The sequence below is a fragment of the Leuresthes tenuis genome, unplaced genomic scaffold, assembly GCF_036924035.1.
Source record: "Leuresthes tenuis unplaced genomic scaffold, fLeuTen1.0.hap1 SCAF_12, whole genome shotgun sequence".
NCBI classification, from domain to species: domain Eukaryota; kingdom Metazoa; phylum Chordata; class Actinopteri; order Atheriniformes; family Atherinopsidae; genus Leuresthes; species Leuresthes tenuis.
Window position 1 is genome coordinate 34,028,332 of NW_027325366.1, and position 21,933 is coordinate 34,050,264.

A 21,933-nucleotide genomic window follows, 5' to 3' on the forward strand; every position below is an offset into this window, starting at 1 on the left:
GCCAGTCTTTGAATGTTTGCGATATCAGATCCAGAAAAATAAGATGCAAAACGTTCATCTTATCTTTACGTGCAGAACAGCTGCATTCTGTCTCAATGGTTATTAGAGACTAAATTCCTCCAGTAATCTTCCATAACAAAACAGTTTAATTCACAGTAAAAAACGCTCACAAACATAACAAAGCAGGTAGAACATTTTACCTGTATTCCAGGACTGATTATTATCATTAAAGATCATTATTATTCCTCATATATTGCTGCTTGTTTTATCTCTATGGGTGTTACAGGGAAGTTGCAGCTTATACCACTTTACCCCTGGTAACCTGAACAGAAAGGGCCAAGATTCAAACCAGGAATCATGCTACTATGAGGCCACACCACCATGAAGCCATTCGTTATACATGTTCTGTCTTTCTACCTATCAGGTCGCAAAACTTAACAAACAGACCTTGTAAAAATCAAGAAAGAATCCAGGTCAGTGCAATGAAACCTGTTCATTTCAGTGACCACATTAATAAATGGAGAATAATGGGAAGTTATCAGCCTTGGAGGCAGATATTGTGTTGTATTCTCATTGATTGACTTTGGTTACCTTCGGTATATTTATTTAGCTACGATTAACTGATTATTATTTAATCTTTTACCATCTTTACACTAAACCTTACTCAGCAGGTTTGTGAACAAGAGGTCATCTTGTGTTGGGATCCCACAAGCACATAAATCAATATTTGGCAATATTTTGAACATGCAGCCCTCATCTACTTAGCCGGCATTATCATGAGAACTTTAATAAAGGCAACTGTACTTCCTGGATCTGGAAGACGTTTGTTCAATCCGGGGATTGGTTTGAAGCTGTGACCACCTGTTGAACTACTGTACTTCTTTATTATTGGGCTGTCCCACAGATTCTCTGAACAGCCTCCAGCTGATCCAAAACCCTGCAGCCAGAGTTCTGATGAGATCTAACAGCAGAGATCATGTTTCTAAAAGTAGAATGGGAGGCAGAGGCTTCAGTTATCAGCCAGGAGTTTCTCATCTGCACTTTTTCAGGATGGAGACTTGACCTGACCTGTTGGTTCCTTTTAGTAAATTGATGAAATGAATAGTTATAGCAAAATGGATTAATATTATTTTAACTGAACTGGACTGTATGAAGCTGCTCTAAAATGCAGCTTGTTCGCATTGTTGTCCATATTGTAATTTTCTGCTGAAAATCCGAGCTTTATAAAACAAAACTCAAATAAACTAAGGGTTGCATGATGGTGTCGGAACAAACAGTTGCCTCACAGGGTTCAAGAGGGTTCCTGGTTCGGATCCATTGAGGGTCTGTTGAGCATCTTACCAAAGTTAACAGAAGGCAGGTTAGAGTAATTCTTCTTTCTCCCACTTCATCAATCTCCACTGCATGCAGTGCTAAAGTGTGCCACTGTGACGTATGAGTCACCCACTAAATAAACAGGTCCAGCTTGTCTGGATGAGGAAAGTCAGAGCGGCTGAGCAGCAGTTTATCAGTTCTGCTGTCAGACCGACAGAGAAATTCACCCACGGACGAGAGGGAAAAGAAACTGCTGCAAAATGGGTTCATTCTTCTCTCAATTATGCAGGTATGAACAATATAAATCAGTAATCTTAACCAGTTTTCACTTTGAATAGTTGATACTCAAGAGCTAATTTCTCTTTGAGATCCAATCAATCAGAACAATGTTGTGTTTTTTTGGTTTAACAACATTTTGGAGTCAAAGAAATTAATTTGAACAAATGGGTTTCCATACAGATTGCTGTCAAACTTTCAAATAATGTTAAAGTGAAAAATGGAATTTGTAATTACAGAATTATTCCGCATAAAAGGTTGTTTGAACATGAGCTACAGTTTGTAGATTACTTAGCTTTATTCAACATGTGCGTGGTTACCTGGGACATTATTGATAATGTTGATAAGCTGCAATCGGAGCACAAATTATTGTAATCTCTTTTAAGAAATTGTTACAATATGATGTAGTAGAAAGGACCCAAATGCTGGCTTCTGAATGAAGAGATTAAATATGCATGAATTGGTGACAGGCAACAAACTAAACTTGGCATCAAGTGTGAGACACAGAACAAAGAAAACCCAGAACAATATAGACAAAAATGACAAACATTAAGCAGATGAGGTGGTCTGCAAATTAAGACCTCACGTTTAAGATGAATAGAAGATAACTCAGCAAAACACAGAAGGTGAAAGCTCAACAAAACAGAACAGGAAGCAACTAAGATTCAACGTGCACAAAATGAACTCTAGAATTCAGAACATGGAAAAACCAAAAATCACTTGAAAACAAATCTTTAACTGACTGAAACAGTGTTTGTTTACTACCTCACCATGTGGTGATTGATACGTGGTTAATTGTATTTTTAGATATGGTCATAACATGGAGAAAGAAACTTCCTGCAACCAGACAGCTATCGGGGTGAAACAATAATAACAGGACTATAGAGGGCTATGGGGAGGAGAAGTGCTGGACTCTCTCGGACTCTATAATAGTTGAGCAGGGCAAAGGCGTTGGGCCAGGTAATTACATCAGTGTTGAAGTTCACCAGTAGGCGAGACCCCATTATGCCTGCGAGCTGCATAACAAATAGGTTCTGACTGTGATTTGATCATATATGCCAAATAGCAGCTCAGGTTACCTGGCCTTCCTGGAGTCTCTGGACGGTTTCCTGGAGGGGTTACCACCTGAGAGATTCAATACTAATGACAAAGTGACCTGGACGGTTGTGATTGGAAGGAACGGCCTCCCTGATCTGAACCCAAGCAATGCTTTCTTTGGGACTGATGTGCTAATATTAGATTGTCCATTCCAAACATCATATTTGAGCATAAGGGGGTTCATATGTGTACATGGTACCAAGCCACCTTTGAACAAAGGTCGATGATAGACTTAGCAGTTGTATCATTGGGCCTTGAACATTTAGGTGAAGAGAGGGGCAGAATTGAATTTTTGTTCAAGACCTCCATTGCAGATGCAGCTTCAAGGAGCTGTGTCCAGAAAGTCATTGGTGGCAACAACAGGAGGACCCTGGTGTTCACGGTGGTGAAGGAAGCTATCAAGCTAAAGAAGGAGGGCTTTGGGGCCTAATTGTACCTATTGTACTGGGGTCATGTGGAGCACCTGTCACAAGCAAGTGGTCAAAAGGGTGGTTGCTAATGCTAAAACTCAGGTGTGGAAGAAACGCAGCAAGGAGAAGGACTCAGGGATGTTTTGGCCAACCATTTGGCAACTCAAAAATGGAAATCAGGGCCAGTTCCAGGTTGTGGCCTGGGTGGAGACCTGTTGACCTGAACTGGAGATATTGCCAAGCAGTAGAAGGAGCACTTTAAGGATCTCTTTTATCTGACCAACATGTCCACCACTGAGGAGGTAGAGTCTTGGCAGGAGGTACTGAGGTAGTTCAAAAGCTTCCCAGTGGTAGGGTGCTGGGAATGGATGAGATGTGCCCCAAGACTCTGAAGGCTCTGGACATTGTGGGGCTGTCTTGGCCCATGTCTCTTAAAGGTCCAGAACAACACCTGCAGAGTGGTAGAATGAGATGGTGGTTTTTATTGTTAAAGAAGGGGCACCAGCGAGTGTTTTCCAATGATAAGGGATCATGCTAAGTGAGCCCCTTCTGATAAGTTTACTTCAAGGTGTTGTAAAGGAGGCTCTGACAGATATCCAAAGCTTGGATTCAGGAGGAGTAGTGCGGTTCTTTGCCAAGATCTTTCCCCTTGCAGAGTTAGAGCTTGGGTCATGGGAATTTGACTATTTGGCCATTTGAATTTGCATTGTTTTGTGGGCTTGGAGAAGGCTTGTCCCACAAGAGATTCTGTTGGGGTGGCTGTGGGAGTATGGGGGAACCACAATTGCTTTTGTGGGTTATTAGGTTCCTGTATGTAGGATCCCCGGGCAGAGTAAGTGAATCTTGCGGGGGAGAAGGATCTCTTGACTTTAAAAATTTATTTGTTGTATTAAGTAGAGGCAACATCAGTGTAAAAGTGGATGGGAGACAGATTCTAAGAGATTCTTCTGAAACTAGACATTGTCCCACTTAGGTAAAAGTAGACAAATCACATATTGTAGGAGGTGGTGGGCTGCATAGTGATGAAGTCAGCTGGGTTCTTTCTGTGTGGAGTTTGAATGTTCTCCCCATGCATGTGTGGGTACTCTGCAGGTTCTCAAGCTTTCACTTTCTCCCTCAGTGAAAGAGCATGCAGGTTAGCTTAACTGATTATTCTAAATTGCCTGTCGGAGTGAGTGTGGGTGTGTATTGTTGTTTGTCTTGCTTGTCTCTTTGTTGGCCCTGTGTTACCTGGAGACCTGTCCAGGTGCCTCTCACCTGGTGGCAGCTGGTATAGGCTTCAGCCCTTATGTGACCTTTTCAAAGAAGCGGAAATAGAAAATAAAACTGGATAGTGTAGTGGTATGATTGCCACCTTTCATGTGGGAGATCTGGGTTCAATTCCCCTGCATGAAAGGTACAATCTCCAGTAAGGGTCCTTAGGCAAGACCCCCCTTACCCTACCTGTAACTTGCTTTGGATAAAAGTGTCTGTTAAATACATAAACATAAATAGACAGATGAAGTAGTGGTCAGTGATCTGAAGAGGTGTGACCACGAGAACGGCACATTTTTTAACAAGGTTGAGTTCTTTGCCAGCTTTGGGGGCGGCTGTAGCTCAGGAGGAAGTCGCCCACCAATCAGAAGGTCGGTGGTTTGACTCTGGCTTCCCCGGCTACATGTCGAAGCGTCCTTGGGCAAGACACTGAACCCCACGTTGCCTCCCAGTGTATCACTGGGGTATGAATGTGTGTGAATGATTAGAAAAAGCACATAGTTAAGTATCTTAAGAGTGTGTGAGTGGGGTGAATGCGGCATGTAGTGAAGCGCTTTGAGTGGTCAGTTAGACTAGAAAAGCGCTGTACAAGTACAAGTCCATTTACCATTTGGTATGATCCAATAGTTGTGTGAACACACTGCTTCTGTATTTCTTCTTAGGTTTTGTTCAGGAAATAATCAGGGCTGTACATTAACTTTTTAAGCACATAGCATGAGTGCTACAGAGACAGACTGATTTTTTTTTTTAGCACAGGACCAGAGAGTTGTAGCACACCCTAAAAATGCCTGTCACCTCTACAGCTTTGTCGCATCGAACTTTAGCCAGGGACTCATTTTCTGTCCTGGAGTTTCATGCCTCAGACCGGCCCACTTTAGAGCATGAGCTACCATTAAAATCATGTAAATATAACCTTACATTTGAAATGGAAAACATCGTTTGACTTAACCAATTAAGATATTGTCACTGGCAAAATATGCAGGTTTAATTCATATTACTTTCATTCTTTTCCCTTTCAGTTGTGGGCTTTGTGTATTTACTATCTTACTTTTAATGATACAAGTATAATGGGTCACTGCTATCGTTTGGGCACAGAAAGTGTTTATATTGAAACCAATGCTTGCTTGTTCACACATGCAGCCCCCTCATTATTCTTTTTTCAAACGAGATTCGAAACCAGATTTTTTTTGTGGCTAAATCTGCCCATAGCACCCATGCTAAAGGTCAGATCTCAGCCGTATCCCACCAAACAGACGTCATTTGTACGTTGGTTTTAGGGCTAAATCTGGTCGATCCATCATAGTCTTGATTTAGTTCAGAAATAGTCGTTGAAAAGACGTTTTAAGACGTTTCACTTTCTCCTCATAAGCAGATGTGATGAAGAAGGAAGATCCGGACGTAATCAACATGAGGAACTTCAGCAGTGAGTCTTTTTCTGATGTTAGAGACATAAAACAGCTGAAAATCCAGGATGTGAACCATGGACTTTAAATAAAATGGCTTGGAGCTGAGTTGTAGCTTTCACTCAGCACCTTTTTATCTGTGTTCTGCTTGGATAGCATCAGTGTTGGATTGTCATTTTCTGAAAGTTTATGTTTAGACACATATTCCTCTGATCAGGACTGTTTGCAACACGTTGGTACAATTTGATGAGTCCTTTGGCTCACCGTGACCATTAAATGATGCATATTTGTATTTTGTTGGTGCTTCATTCTTTGTTGAATAGAAATGTTTAACACAGGTGACATCCCCCCCCACAGGTCTGTTCTGAGAGTGAAAGAGGAGGAGCTGAAAGAAGCCAACCAAAGGTACTGTACATGCAACGAGCTGAAACTACACAATCCTTTGACCTGGAAACTGAAAGTCTTTGCAAGGGTCACAATGTGGCCGAGAGGCTGCGACATGAAGTGGAGAGACTCTCACAAGTTTAAAAGAATAACGTTTTTATTGTTATAAAGATGGTAATCAGCTAAAATCTCTACCAAGTCAAATGTGTAATGAGTGAATTGGAGCTTATGCACCACCCAAGAACTGTTTAGGTGGTGCACTGCAAAGCCAGTGGGGCTGCAGAGGGTGTAATCCATGTTATCACTGCAGAACCTGCTTTTCAGTATCAAACTGTGTGTTAATGCTTTGACAGATTAACTGGGATGAAGTCATTTTACAAACAGGAGCTTGAGTAAGTATTTTTCCTAAGTTACCTTGTAATGAAAGCTTCATTAGGTTTGATTTGTGCTGTTTTCTCCATCCAATGGTGTAGCACAGACATGTTTTCACTCCCACAGTCTGGGGTCACAGCCTCATGGGCTGTTTATGTATTTATATATGTTGCACAGTTCAGAGCTGGTCAAACATTTCAAACAGATTCAGTTATTCAGTAAAGCTGTTGGTCAGCTGTAAAATCCTTATATTTCTACTCGGATGCTATGTCCTTATTAACTGATAGAAAAGCAAACCCACTTCTATCCTCTAATATGGAGGTGCACAGATACTTATGGTATGGGTCAGCTTTGAGAAGCCTTTCTGTCTAAAGTAGCTGATTTAAAATGGACCCTAAGAGCAGCGCCAGTTTGAGAAGGTCCTAAATTCTGTTCAGGAAGCAAAATGTTTCAGGTGCAGCATTTGTTCCCTGTGAATAACTAAGTATCTTCAGCTGTTGAAAGACGTGTGTCCATGTTAATGTCCTGAGATCTGGGCGTGTTCAGAGAGCGCCGACCCCGAGGCTCCCGAAGCGCACGGCCTTGTTCACGCTTTCAGTCAGAATTCCACACTCTGGGCATTGGTGGAAACTAGAATTTCTTTGGTGCATCATTTTTTAAAATAAAACCAATGAAACTTCCTTAAAAGATTTATTTTCCCAACAGATCCGTTCAGAGACAAAAAGAGGAAGAAATTAAATCAGTTCAACTCAGGTATTAAACACACAGAAAGGTGAAATAACTGCAACGCTGAGCTTTGCTTGACTTTGAAAGAATGAGAATGAGAAAAGAATATTAAAATGATTAAAATAAATTGCTGGATTATTGTGTAATAAAGTTTGTTTCAATGGTTTTGATACAACTTTGAACTGTTGTTTTAACAGATTCCATGAGAAGGAGTCACATCTCAGACAGGAACTTCACAGGGAGAAGTGGGTATTTTTCAGTTTTAATGTATAGAAACAGATTTAAGATCTTATGAGGCTTTTTTATAAATATGGATACCACAGATTGTACTCAGAGATGGACGTAGACAGCTGATACTTCTTGTATCTGTTGTGATTTGAAGCCCTTTGAACTTGCATTGATTGTGTAAATCAGTATTGGATTATCATTTTCTTAAAATTACATGAAAGTTTGGACAAAGTTTCCTAAATCGTGTCAGACAGTTGTTTACAGAGGTTCTTCAAAGCTTTTCCACAATAAGTGTTGGGATTTAATAAGAAACTGGTGTAACCTGTCAAATAAAAACAATTACTTTGTCTAATATTACCAATAGTAATGATAAGAGCAGTAATCTAACAGATGAGCTTACTAACATTAACCAGTGGTTCTTTCTCATCATTCTTACAGTGAACTGACATTAATTCAGTTGGTTTGTCATTGTGTGTTTAAACTTTATTTCCATGTGTTGTATTTTCCACAGATCTGCTCTGAAGCAGAAGGAGGAAGAACTGAAAGCTGTCCAAGACAGGTACTGTCCCACTAAAGCCCAGATATTAAATCATAACATTATCTAAAATAAGAAGAAACCTTTTGGTTTCATTTCTATCCACAAACCTTAAACCCAGATTACTGTCAGTGTTGGTTTGCATTAAATATCTAAAGCTATATTTCACGATTGGATAATCAGTCCATTTTAAAGTACAATTACTTCCACACTGGTGCGGTTACCACCGATTTGTCTGTTTGGTCTCTCTGATCACACTAATGTGGCACTCTCCAGTTTTGCTGGAGCAGACCTACAATCCAGTTAGTAGAAAGGCTGTTCCAGGCAGCGACAGTCCTGCAAAACTCTTCATTCCCTTTGGTATTTTCCCCATTTTGTTTCACCGCAGCCTGGAATTTTGATGCGTATGTTTTTAGATGTGACGTAAAAACTGAAAAAGTTCAAATTGGTTGAAACAAACGGCTGAGATTAAAAGGCAAGCAAGTATTTTTCTTTTCTTTTACTTATTGTGAACATTTTCAAAGTTCTGAAACATATGAACAATCAACTTGCCTTGGAGCAAAGTGGGACTTATAGACAAAGATCTCCTGTATGTTGAGTATATATCCTGTATATTTTCACGTCCTATATCCCAGTACAGCGTGTTTTGGTTTGTCTGAACTTGATTAGGTATATGAGCCCTGATCCCTGCACTTTAACACCGTGACGGTGCATCATTCCAGATTCCATCTCAATCTCGTGTGCCCTGCGCTTTGGATGTTTCTGCCAAGGTGATAGACGAGCCTCCCTCCAAATCCTCACCTGCATGTTAAGGAAATGAAGTGCTCCTTCCACTCCTAAATGATGTCCCTACTTTCTTTCTCTATAAAGAATAGTTGGCCACAGTGTCCTTGAGTGCAACTGAAAGTCTCTCTTGCTGAATTCCTCCCACGTCTGAGTTTTAGATGCCATACCCACAAACGCTGAGGCGCTTTTATCCATTCGGTTTTGTCAGCTACTTCAGATGACCCCGAGGTCAACCACGGCAGAAAGACCTCCTTCAGATTAAAGGCTTCAAGAAGTTTGGTTGAAGAACTCATGCTGTGTCTGGCAGTGAGCAACACTAAACCAGCTGAGGCTCATTCATTACCAGCGTGAGATGTTCCATGTCCCAAAGCCTGTTAGCGATACTGGGGATAGGTACAACCAGGTCCTCAGCCCTTCTCTCTACATAAAGCTGGACTTTATAAGTATATATGCTTTAGAAGATCATCACCAGAGCAAAGCATAGTGATAGCAGCCTCAGCTTCTAGAGAATTGATGTTGGCTGTGACAGATTTACCTGTCTCTGTGACAGTGTCCATAAGCAAACTGAAACAGCACTCGAGTGGTTCAAGGAAAATATTTAAATGGCAGAAAATGTTCCTATTGAAGCTCAAACCTCTGCTTGGGAATCCTCGTTTTGACTTAAAGATGTTTTGGCAGCAGCAGAACCTATCCAGCTGGAAGATTCAGCAGTTTTGTCTTCAGAAATGGACAAAGTTCTCATTGTTAGTTGTACCAGGGGTGGTGTGGTGGTTCGCACCGTCGCCTCACGGCAGAGGGTTCCTGGTTCTAATCCCGGCTGGTTCTTTCTGTGTGGCCTTTGCATTTTCTCTCCATGTATGTGACTGGATAGCATAGTGGTAAGATTGCCCCCTTTGCGGGTTCTCTTTGGGTACTTTGGCTTCACTGTTTGAGAGTAAATATTTCCCTCAATCTCTGAGAGACTTACTGAATTTATCTGATTCAGACAAACAGATTTGTGAAAACACTACAGGCTAAATTAAACTAGAATTATCCATCAGAGAACAATAAATTGATGATCTACATGTTTCTTCTGCACACAAACAGGCTTAAAAACGTAGCAGGTGTGAGATCCAGCTGTCAGCGTTGTGAACGGCATGAACGTGAACACAAACAAAGGTGTGTTTAAAAGACGAGAAGAAGCAAAATCAACCTGTTCAGTCAAACATTTACGTCTTTACAGAATAGACTTAATTACTAAATACTTTTTAGACATTTAATTCTTTTTATTTCACAGTTTAACTGAGTTGGAACAGAAACTTTACAAGGAGAGGCAAGTATTTAAGTTTTAAAGATAAAAGAAACTTTCGGTACATTCTGTTTATACCAACTTCTGTTGATGCTTCGGTATTTTTACAATAAACTTTTCTTACTTCCTTTTCAGATCTGCTTTCAAAATAAAAGAGGATGAAATTAAATTGTTAACACAAAGGTTTGGAAAATTTGACAATTTCAAATTCATTTTTGATAATTTATCTGTTACGAAAGTTATAATCATACAACTCATGTTTATGTGGCAGATGTGCTGAGATGGTGTCACTTTCCAATAACAAACTTAATAAGGAGAGGTGAGTTTTATTTTGAAACTCCTACTTCTACTGAAAAAGATATCATATTTGTTGGAATGTGACATATTGTGTGGCCACCATAGAGTGTTTATAGAAATGACCAGTCACACTGAATTTCTCCCACAGATCTGCTCTGAAGCAGAAGGAGGAAGAACTGAAAGCTGTCCAAGACAGGTATTGTCCCACTGAAGCCCAGATATAAAATCATAACATTATCTAAAATAAGAAGAAACCTTTTGGTTCCATTTTTATCCTCAAACCTTAAACACAGATTGCTGTCAGTGTTGGTTTGTATTAAATATCTAAAGTATTCAGTCTGTGATGATTGTTGAGAAAATGTTCTGGAAAAGTACAGCTTGGGTTTATATAAAAGTGTAATAATCTCTGAATATCCCTCCGATCACTTTAAATCTATCAACATGACACCCCAACAAACCAGCCAAGAAAGAACAGAGCACCAGATTTTAGAGTTAACAAGCAGGCCATAGGTGATAAGGATCCATCCATCATCTGCCGCTTCTCCGGGGGTCGGGTTGCAGGAGCAGCAGCTTGAGCAGAGAAACCCAGACATCTCTGTCCCCGGCCACTTCCTCCAGCTCTTCCAGGGCGACCTCAAGGTGTTTCCAGGCCAGCCGGGAGACATAGTCTCTCCAACTTGTCCTGGATCTTCCCGGGGTCTCCTTCCAGTGGGACTTGACAGGAACCACTAATGAGGGAGGCGTCCAGGAGGCATCCTAACCAGATGCCAGAGCCACCTCATCTGGCTCATCTCAATGCAGAGGAGCAGTGGCTCCTTCTTCACACTCAAATGCAAACCGAGCTGAAGGTCGACGACACTAACAAAACGACACCATCCGTAAAAAGCAGAGACCCGATTCTGAGGTCGCCGAATTGGACACCCCCGACACCCGGGCTGAACTTAGACATTCTGTCCATAAAAATTATGAACAGAAAAAAAAAAAAAAGGGCCGCCCTGACGGTGTCCAACCCTCACCGGAAACACGTCCGACTTACTGCCGGCAATGCGGACCAAACTCTTGACACCGTTCATACAGAGACCGAACAGCCCCTATCAAGGGGTCCATACTCCCGGAGCAGCCCCCACAGGACTCCCAGAGGGACACGGTCAAACGCCATGATGTCCACGCGATGTTGCAGAGGCATGTCAACCAAGACAGCCCTACAACATCCAGAGCCTTGAGGAACTCCTGACAGACCTCATCCACCCCTGGGGCCCTGCCACCAAGGAGCTTTTCGACCACCTCGGGAACCTCAGCCCCATATATGGGAGGCCCCACATCCAGTGTGTCTGTGTGATTGAGGAGTTTCTAAAAGTATTCGTTCCAACAACTCACAACGCCCCTAGTTGAGGTCAGCAGAGCACCATCCCTACCATACACGGTGTTGACTGTGCACGCCCCCCCCCGAGCCGCTGCATGTTTGGTTTTATAAAATTTTGACAATTTGAAACACCAAAGGACTCATTTTTGATCATTTATCTGTGTTGCAAAGGTTATAATCATACAATTCATGTTAATGTGGCAGATATGATGAGATGGACTCACTTTCCAAGAAAGAACGTCATAAGGACAGGTGAGTTTTATTTTGAAACTCCACTTTTACTTAAAAAGATATCATATTTGTTGGAATGTGACATATTGTGTGGCCACCATAGAGTGTTTATAGAAATTACCACAGAAAAGTGTGATGTAGAACAGTATTTTATTTTTCCCCAAAGGGATTCTATGTTGTTGCAGCGTTTTAGAGAAAAATCTGTGATTTACCAAAATAAAAAAGACCAAAAGATGATTTGCTGCCTCTAAGTTAGTTCTGTTCACGTTAAAACTTTTTCACCAGCTGTGTTTTCCTCCACAGATCTGCTCTGAAGCAGAAGGAGGAAGAACTGAAAGCTGTCCAAGACAGGTATTGTCCCACTAAAGCCCAGATATAAAATCATAACATTATCTAAAATAAGAAGAAACCTTTTGGTTCCATTTTTATCCACAAACCTTAAACACAGATTGCTGTCAGTGTTGGTTTGTATTAAATATCTAAAGTATTCAGTCTGTGATGATTGTTGAGACAATGTTCTGGAAAAGTACAGCTTGGGTTTATATAAAAGTGTAAAAATCTCTGAATATCCCTCCGAGCACTTTAAATCAATCAACATGACACCCCAACAAACCAGCCAAGAAAGAACAGAGCACCAAATTTTAGAGTTAACAAGCAGGCCATTAATAGGAGAGGTAATAAGGATGCCAAAGGTTAACTGGAGCTGCAGAGATCCACAGCAGAGACTGGAGGGTCTGTCCATAGGACCACTTTAAGATGTACACCACCCCTCCACCCCTCCACCCCTCCATCCATCCATCCATCCATCCATCCATCCATCCATCCATCCATCCATCCATCCATCCATCCATCCAGTTTGTCCTCTGCTTATCTGAGGTATGGTTGTGGAGGCAACAGGTCCAGGAGGGAAACCCCAACATCTGTCATACCAGCACCATTCTCCTGCTCCTCCTGGGGGTTTCTGAGGTGTTCCCAGGACATGAGGGATATATAATCCCTGCAACATGTTCTGGGTCTGCCTCTGGGCGTTGTCCTAGTTGGACAAGACCAAAAGACCACCAACGTGAAGTGTTTCCAGGAAGGCTGAGTAGCATGATTCCCTTATATTTGCAACACATTCTTTGGTCCTTGTCCTTAAAAATGGTGACAAACATCCAACCTGCCACTCCTCAGGTTTTGTCCTAGACTCCACGCACCCTCATAGAGGCATGTCAACAAAAACAGAACCTTAATGTCCAGATGCTTCAGCATCTCTGGACAGATCTTGTCCACCCCTGGCACCCTGCCATCAGATCACTGTTTAACAACCTCTGCTAAATTGATGGGAGAATCTTCCCCCAAGTCAGACTTTTCCTCAATGGGAGACGTGCCGATGACATTAAGGTGACCTTCAGAGAGCTCCTCCCACTGTTTGATGGTAATCCCAGTTCAGCCCAGCAGTTCTCCACCTGTATTCTCTTTTTGAGTCACAGATTGCTTTCGTCTGAATATCATGGAGCTGATGTTTTAGCTTCCACAGCCAGTAACAATGTCGCCCAAAAGACCTGTCTTCAGCTTGGTATAGTAAAGGATTACTACCAGAGTGTCCACCAGCAGGCCCTTCAGCTGCCACCATGACAGGCACTGGTGGCCTTCAGGCCACAGCATCCGTATGAAGGTCCTAAACAGGGCCCTTTCTTATGCCACCTCCCCATCTCCCCCTGATGGGTAAAAAAAATCTCTCCCAGAACGGTACACTGAAGATCTCTTGGACAGGGGGCTCCACAAGACGTTCCCAGTTTCCCGTCCCTACTTCGGATCAGGGAAGCCATTCATTCCATGCATGCCCCTCCAGCCCACTATGGCCCACACTAAGTCCACTCGGACCAACAGAATCCAAACAGAGCATTGAGGTGCTCAGCTGGGGGCCTTGAATCCAGCCCTTCTCCAGGAGTTTGGTTCCTGAGCCCATGAGGAGGAGGTTAGCCCAACTATTTCTAGTTGGTGTGCTACCCTCTCACACCCCAGCTCAGGCTCTTTCACAACCATTACAGTGACATTACTTCTAACAAGAGCCAGGTTGTAATGCAGAGAATAGGTACATCCAGGTGTCTGCCTTCACCTACTGCTCAGCTCACACTGCACCCCCCACAGGTGGTAAAGATGTAAAGATGGCTATCTGTGGTTTCTTTGGGCTGAGTCCTGACTCCTGACCCAAAGACACAGACAGATATATGGGAGAAACAGCTGGGGGACAGAAACTAGAATTATCCCTTCAAACTCGATACATTTATATCAAATATGTTTCTTCTGCACATGAACAGGCTGAAGAACGTAGCAGGCGTGAGATCCAGCTGCCAGCTCTGTGGACAACATGAACGTGAACATAAAGAGAGGTGTGTCTGAAAAACTGTTCACAACATTTAGCAAATTAACCGTCCAATCCATCATAATTTGACCAGTTCTCAGAATTAATACATTCAAAAATTAATGCTTTTTCTGAAGGTTCTTGATCCAACTAACTTTTAATTCTATTTATTTTACAGTTTAACTGAGATGGAGACATTTTACAGACAGAAACTCAGTGAGGAGAGGCAAGTATTTCTCTGGAGTTAACTTCAATAACTCATCTGATCTTTCAGTACATTCAGTTTATACAAACTTTGAACTGTTATTGCTTCAGTATTTGAACCATACTGAACTTTTTCACATCTTTTCAGATCTGCTTTGAAGCGAAAAGATGATGAGCTGAACTCATTCAAACAGAGGTACTGTACATGCAGAGAGCTGAACTAATAATTACAGCTCAGTGTTATATTTCTGACTGTCAGTATTCATGGTGAAATGATGAGAAGACCAAGAAGGTTGCCTCATATCCTTGTGCTGAAATGCTTCTCCAGGTGTGGTCTATCAGTGTTACTGTACATTTAGCCACGTTACACTGTGGGCCTAATGTTTGGAAAATGTGGAATTATTATAGAAATCAGGAAAAAGTCAACCAAATAAGCACCATCATTTTTCCTCTGCTGGCTTCAGCTATCTTGGATATTAGAGATAGCGCTTCAACAAAGTACCCAAACATTAATGGAACAAAATTGTCATTTGTAGTTCACTAGAAGCAATCAGGTTGCAGGAAGGAACAAATCGGTCAAATTACACTTTTTGCCATGATATTTAGTCGAAGTGTTGTTTTATATTCATGAATTGAGTCTCCTCTCCTGTCTGTCAGCAGGATAATCGTGTCATGGTCTTGAATTTAACTTAATGATCCTTTATTCATCTCTGAAGGGTAATTACATGTCAGAATTTTAATTATTGAGTATGGATGGATGAAAGAATGGATGGAAAAATCATAGGTTCACAAACTTGGAAACTTTGAAGTTTAGCAAAGAGGCGCTGAAATGCACAGAAATCACATGAATGAATTATAATGCTCTGTGTGTACAAATGAAATGATGATGACAGACACTACACCGGCGGGTTATAAAAGGTGAGTTTTATAGCTCTGCTACCTCTACCTGCCCATTTAGTCTGAAGGAAGGGGGAGGCACTGAAGACCATAGAGACTCCTCTCAGAAACATCTCGTTTCTGATGTTTTCTCTGATGTAGAGATGCTCATTTGAGTTGTTTTTCCCTCCTGTTGCCTGTAAGGGTCGCACTTTAAAGGAAATCAGGATGGGTCATAGAAAACGTGTCCAGGACTTGCTCCTGCACCCATGTCTTGGTGAAACACTACCAGTATTCCTGTCATCACTCCAAATTCTTCTGCTCTGTCTGCCTGTGATCACACATTCCTCATGATGATGAAGGGTAGAAAGGGTTTACTTCCTCCTCTCTGCTCAACAGTTTTACTCCAGCTTGATGTCTCCTCTTAAACTCATCTGGGTTGGGGTCTTATTTCAGGCATTATTCTGGTTTTGAAAAGGTAAAACAGGTGCTCATACCCATAATAAACCTTCCTGTTGGCATGGTTACACATCATAAGGGATGTTATGAAAGTGTCAGAATTACCAGCAGAAACCATTCCAGCTGCACAGCATCAAAACCAGCATTTAAAATGTTTTCATTGGAAAAAGCAGAGTAAAAGTAATAAGAGGCCTAACGACAGAGCATTTATCTGACATACCTTCATTCAGTCGTATGTTTCTCTTTAAAGAATGGCAGCAGACTTCGAAGCTTCAAGAAAGAAAGACACAAACAGTGCAAAAACCTCAACTGGCAGAACAGCGTCTGAGATCGAGATGTTTTACAAAGAGAAACTAGATAAAGAACGGTTAGTATTCTTCTTAAGGTCCAATTTAACACATTTTAGAAACATTTGATCGTAAAATAACTGCTGAATAAAACAAAGTAATTGGGTGCAAAAGCCATTCAGCCATCTAGCCACTGCCTTCCTCTTATCTGAAGTTGGGTTGCAAAAGCAAAAGGTCCAGGAGGAAAACCCAGACATCCCTCTCCCCAGCAACACTTCGGCTCCTCCTGGGATCCTGCGGTGTTGCAATCTCTGCCTCGATGCCTCAGAATCTCAGGGAAAATCTCATCCATCACCCTTCCACCAAGAAGCTTTTTAACTACCTTTGCCAAGGTGATTGGTGAGGCTTCATGCTGATCAGTCAGGAGATTGCCAAAGGGCTCCTGCTAAATGATGACCCCAGTTCTTCTCCCAGGCCAACCTGGGACCTGCTTTCCCTTTCTGAGCTGCCAAAACATCACTGAGGTCAATTTAAAGTCCTTCGGGATCATCAAGTTCCTCCCATTGCCTGAGTTTTAACTTCTTCAACTGCAAACTCCTTAGCCCATTTGGCCTCTCAGTAGTTGTCAGCTGCTCCAGAAGACCCCTGGGTCATCTGGTTCTTCAGCTTGATGGCTTCCTTCAGTGTCTGTGTCCACCAGCGGATCCTCTGGTTGCCACCATAACATGCACCAACAACCTGGTGGCCACAGCTCTTGGAGTACACATCCACAATGGAGGTCCTAAATGTGGTTAATTCAGAATTTATGTCCCCAACTTTCCCTGAAAGGTAAGAAAAATGCTCCTGGCAGTATTAGTAGATGATCTCCCAGACAAGGGTCTCCACCATATGTTCCCAGTTCACTGGGGTTTACCAGGTCTGTTCAGTGGTCTTTAACCACCAGATGGGGATCAGCTCTTTCCCCCTCTTCCAAGACAGATGGCCACAGGGTTGATGATACAAATGCAAAGTCTATCATTGATGGTGGCCTGGTGGGCTGGTACCAAGTACACTTATGAACCAGCGTTCTTTTGACCATGGCGTTTTCATGAACAATCCATGATGAGTTGAGATGACAAAACACCACTTGGGTTCGTGTCAGGAAGGCCATTCTCACCAATCATGCCCCTCCAGGTCACTTTCTCATTGCCCACATGGGCATTGAAGTCCTACTGATGCTTGCTGGTGAGCTTCCCACCAGGTCTGGTTCCAAGGAGGAACCCGGTTCCTCTATTCTCAGCGAGGTGACTTTCGAAGTCTGGGGCCACTCCATCAAGGCCTTTGAATCCCTTTTAGTCTGATCCCTTCCGTGAGACCAAATTATCCTGGAACGCCCCAGCAGGGGCCAACGTCCCTGACAGCCCAGCGCTCAGGATGTTGGGGGTGCTCAAAGCCCACATTAAGGTGGTGATTATACAGTGGGGAAAAGAAAAAAGATGTGCTGATAATAACTCATCTGTTGATTTGCCATGTTGTATAATTTGTATAAACTTGAAGCTTTTTGACAGACAACATTTCTTTCCACAGTTCTGCTCTAAAACAAAAAGAAGAAGAACTGAAGTCCCTCAGACAGAGGTACTGTATAATCAAACAGCAGAAACAACATAGTCCAAATCACAGTATCTATATTTGATTTGATGATCTTTCCAACTTCATTCATCATGTCACATATAACTGTAAAATATGCAGCTTCTGGTCTCAGCTGGTTTTCCACATGAAACACAAAGAAAGCTCTTCTTTCAAGCCCTATTTTTAAATTATTTTTGGGTGTTCCGAATAAAAAAAAGAAATAAGTTGACTGAGAAGGTATAAAAGGTCTGCTTGGATACATCCCACCAACCTCAGCTGGTTTTTAGCTACTCCATTGCAGCTGAATGTATAGATGCTGTTCAGCACGTTCCTGAATGTAAAGGTGATGGAAAAATGTTTTCAAACTCCAGCAAAGTCATTTCAAATGTTTGTCTTTTTCTCTTCCAAAGACTTGATTCAGGTATGAAATCCAGTTGCCGTAGATGTGAACAACATGAACGTGAACACAAAGAAAGGTTTGTTCAAATCTATGATGGATTTATGGATCTTACAGCCAGCCATCCGAGTCATTATGGGTGCCAATGCCAAAGGCAAGGCACACTATTGCTCATACTTATTATTCTCCCCACACATCGCTGCGCCGATCGGGAGAAGTGTACTTTTCTCTCTCTCTACTCGAAAGGAATTCCGGAAAAAGCGGGAAAATTGTCAATGGGAAAATGCATTGAGAAGGCCTTAACAAGCCCAAAACTGCCTCTCCTTGGAGGCCTCCTAACTCAGCCATACGGCGTCACACACACATCATTCAAAGTTTGTATGTGACAGGAAAGACTCAACTTTAACTGTGGTACAGGGCTTGTTGATAGCTTATACAGCTTTGACACAACGGCAGTTTACGTTTTAGGTAGCCAGAGGAGCTCATCTCATGCCACTCACACACTAACTCCCACTCTATTTCTCATACAAATGCCTCTCACGTCCAAAATATCTGCCTGATCTGGACAAATGTTACATCAAAACGTAGGTATTTTAGTCCTCTTTCACCCAATGTCACTCTCATTGAGCTTGGCCTCACAGATTTCTCACAAATCAACCTTCTTGAATGTTCCATCCCATTATAAAACGGCCGAGCCATGAAATCAGTCTGAAAACTCATTTTAAAACTGCCATAAAAAAGGAGCCACGGGCAGTAGAAGAATAAAAATTGCACCACTGGCGTCCCCCATCCCTTCTGGTGCTCACGGTGAAAGAATTATTCGGATACGACTTCCACTTTTCGGACAGCGACCGTTTGTTCCAGACTTGTGCCTCAAAATGAAAACCCCATGATTTTAAGGAGACAAAGTGAGGGGCAGATTTGACAGTTGGCAGGCACAGCTGTTGCCCATAGCAACTAATGATGACCACACTCAAGATGGCTGCCCTGTTCTAATACAGCTGATGAGGCCAGAGCCAAGATGGCGGATGAGGGCAGAGCCAAGATGGTTGATAAGGGCAGAGTCAACATGGCTGGCCTGATGTAAAAGCTTTATGCCAGCCTGTTTTGTCTGTACAAAAAATACAATATAACATGACAGCCTCTGTCTCTCAGCGGGCAGCAGCAGGGCAGCAGCAGGGCTAAACTGTTATAACAGGTTCATGCCAGCTGCTCATGAGACAAATGCGCGCGATAGCGCGCACTCACTCATATGTTCCCATTATTCTGAACACATCAGCTGTGATTACAGGTTCATGCCAGCCGCTCACGAGACAAATGCGCGCGATGATCACATGTTCCCATTATTTTGAACAGATCAACTGGGCCTTATGTGTCTAAAGCAGGCAGATTTAACCAGAACAAGCCAGAATCTCATATTTCAGACTGGATCGTGATCATATAATGCTTGACTGGCAACTAGCAACTCTCTCAGCACAGCACAGCACAGCACGGCCTCTCTATCTCGACGGGCAGCAGCTTGGCACCCATCAAAATTTCTTCAGAAATTTTCTAGTTTTACCATTAATGCTGTGTTATGATGGCATTTCACCATGATGTTTATATTCCAACAGCATGACTGAGATGGAGACTTTCTACAAGGACAAACTTCAAGAAGAAAGGTAAATGTTATTCTGAAGTTTATTTCAGTGAGACAGGAAGCTGAACAGTGTGTGGATACAATAAGAGCTGCATAAAGCAACCGATGCAGCAGCCATCAATTCACTGAACAAAGACTCCTGTTCAAGACGACTCACTGAAACCACTGAACATGTTACTACTCTGTCCTACATTTTCTTTTTAACTCTCCTTCCTTTTCTCGTCATTTTTTACTCTGTTCTACGTGCTTTTGAGACTGCTCCAAGTAGCAGCCGTTCGTTTCTGAGGCACTAACAGGGAGAGAATAGGGGTCTGTGTTCAGCCTTTAACTGAGGTGTGGTCACCACAACCTGGAGCCCGTCTCATTGTTAGGATAACCGAGCAGGCTGGTCTGACAGCTACTTACAGCTAAAGCTACTTCACACTCTGCATCTCCCTTCCAGGTCTGCTGTGAAACGAAAAGAGGAAGAACTGAAATCACTCAAAAAGAGGTAATCTATGTACAGATATCTGGGGCGAAAAAAGCAGTTTGTCACATGCAAAGTGTCTCCACTGTCATGTTTTATATTTTCTATCTGGACAGACTGGCAGCAGATGTGGCTGTTTCAATAAAAGCTGCAGACCCTGAGAGCATTAACAACCCAGTCAGTAAAACCAGACTGACAGAGATGTACGACAGGCTGAAACTGCTGCAGTGGCCTCAGATAAAGGATGATCTGAAGGCCACTGAAATGAACCCACAGTCAGCCCAAGCTCTGCTTCAGGTACAGTAACACTGTTGAAGCAACGTCACTCGGTTCATTCCTTGACTTCCTGTCCAAGTTCAACTTTGAATTCCAGTGAGTGTGGATCTTTGGTATAAAGCTTGAAACTGATCCTTCCAGAAAACCTTTGAAGATGCAACAGAGGAAATGAAGAAAAAGAAGAAGCAGATAGAAGAGGCGTTTGGACTGACCGACTCCAACAGTGGACCTCAGAAGGTTCTGTGCTGTAGGACTGTTGTCTGAACTGGATCATTAAAGCAGATTGTGTTATTAGACGTCTGTAACCTGCATGTTTCCTGTGTCCCAGGTTAAAGAGTACAGACAGCTAACCATTCAGAATCTGCAGATGGCTCTGTACCACAGCACCAAAGAAGACCTTCTACAGGTATGTGAGGCACATGTTACAGCTAAAGGAACCAAACTTCAGGCTGAACAATGAACTGAACACTGAACGATTCCTCCACAGACTCATGTCCCCGAACATGGAGGTCAGTACTCAAAGGATGTGATGGTGACTCTGAGACCTCTGACCTCAGAGTGCTTCTGGTTGGGCTGCTTGATGGCTTTAAACAATCCTCCTCTTCAGCCCGACTGGAAGAATCTCGCTCCGGGGATGGATCCTTGGGACATTTTTCCTCGAGACATCAAACCTTCTTCTGCCATGTAGACGAATCAGACTGAGGAATGAGGAGAGAATCTGTCTGTTTTTAGAGCTTTGCTGGGTTTATACACGAGTTAATATCTGTATCAAGTTTAATGTTATTGGTTCTTTCTTTGATTATCTTTAATTTATTAAAATAATAAATTGGATTACTTTTTGTGGAAATCATGTTTGTAGAATCTCATTAAATTCAAGTTTGCTCTGGAAAAATCATCAACATTATCATTTTCACTGGTTTTTGTGTCTGTGACGGACTGATAACCTATCTAGGATGTATGTATGTATGTATGTATGTCCCGTCCAATGACAGTTGGACGGGACATACATCCAATGACAATTGGGAAAAGTTCCAGACCACCTACCCCCCGCGACCCTGAGATGGATTAAGTGTGTACAGAAAATGGCTGGATGGTTTTTGTGTGTGTGTGACGTTTTTCGGCGCGCTACTCCTCCCGCAGCGAAGGTCCGACTAAAATAAAAAACACATCGCTGCATGCGCGCCGATGGGCAGAAGTGTGCTTGTATTTATCTCTCTCAATACTCGAAAGGAATAGCGGAGAAATGGGAAAAAGCGGGAAAATTGTCAATGGGAAAATGAATGGAGAAGGCCTCGTTGGAGGCCCACATTGGAGGCCTCGTAACTCAGCCATACAGCGTCACACACACATCATTCAAAGTCTGTGTGTGACAGAAAAGACTCAGCTTTAACTGTGGTAAAGGGCTTGTT

The 21,933-nt window shown here is 42.4% G+C and overlaps 2 protein-coding genes across 2 annotated transcripts in view; one reads left to right on the forward strand and one right to left on the reverse strand.

The window, feature by feature from the left end:
• LOC140319808 (uncharacterized) overlaps positions 1 to 21,933 on the reverse strand; it is a 481,384-nt gene that overhangs the window by 25,590 nt on the left and 433,861 nt on the right. The window lies entirely within an intron of this gene.
• On the forward strand, positions 1,500 to 21,350 carry LOC140319801 (uncharacterized). Its single transcript, XM_072397588.1, has 15 exons — positions 1,500 to 1,603; positions 5,725 to 5,767; positions 6,099 to 6,160; positions 6,493 to 6,531; positions 7,217 to 7,264; positions 7,435 to 7,482; positions 7,977 to 8,024; positions 10,346 to 10,393; positions 10,520 to 10,567; positions 11,939 to 11,986; positions 12,269 to 12,316; positions 20,365 to 20,545; positions 20,666 to 20,761; positions 20,853 to 20,930; positions 21,012 to 21,350. The coding sequence occupies exons 1-15, from the start codon at positions 1,575 to 1,577 to the stop codon at positions 21,210 to 21,212; spliced, it is 1,065 nt and encodes a 354-aa protein (XP_072253689.1). The 5' UTR covers positions 1,500 to 1,574; the 3' UTR covers positions 21,213 to 21,350.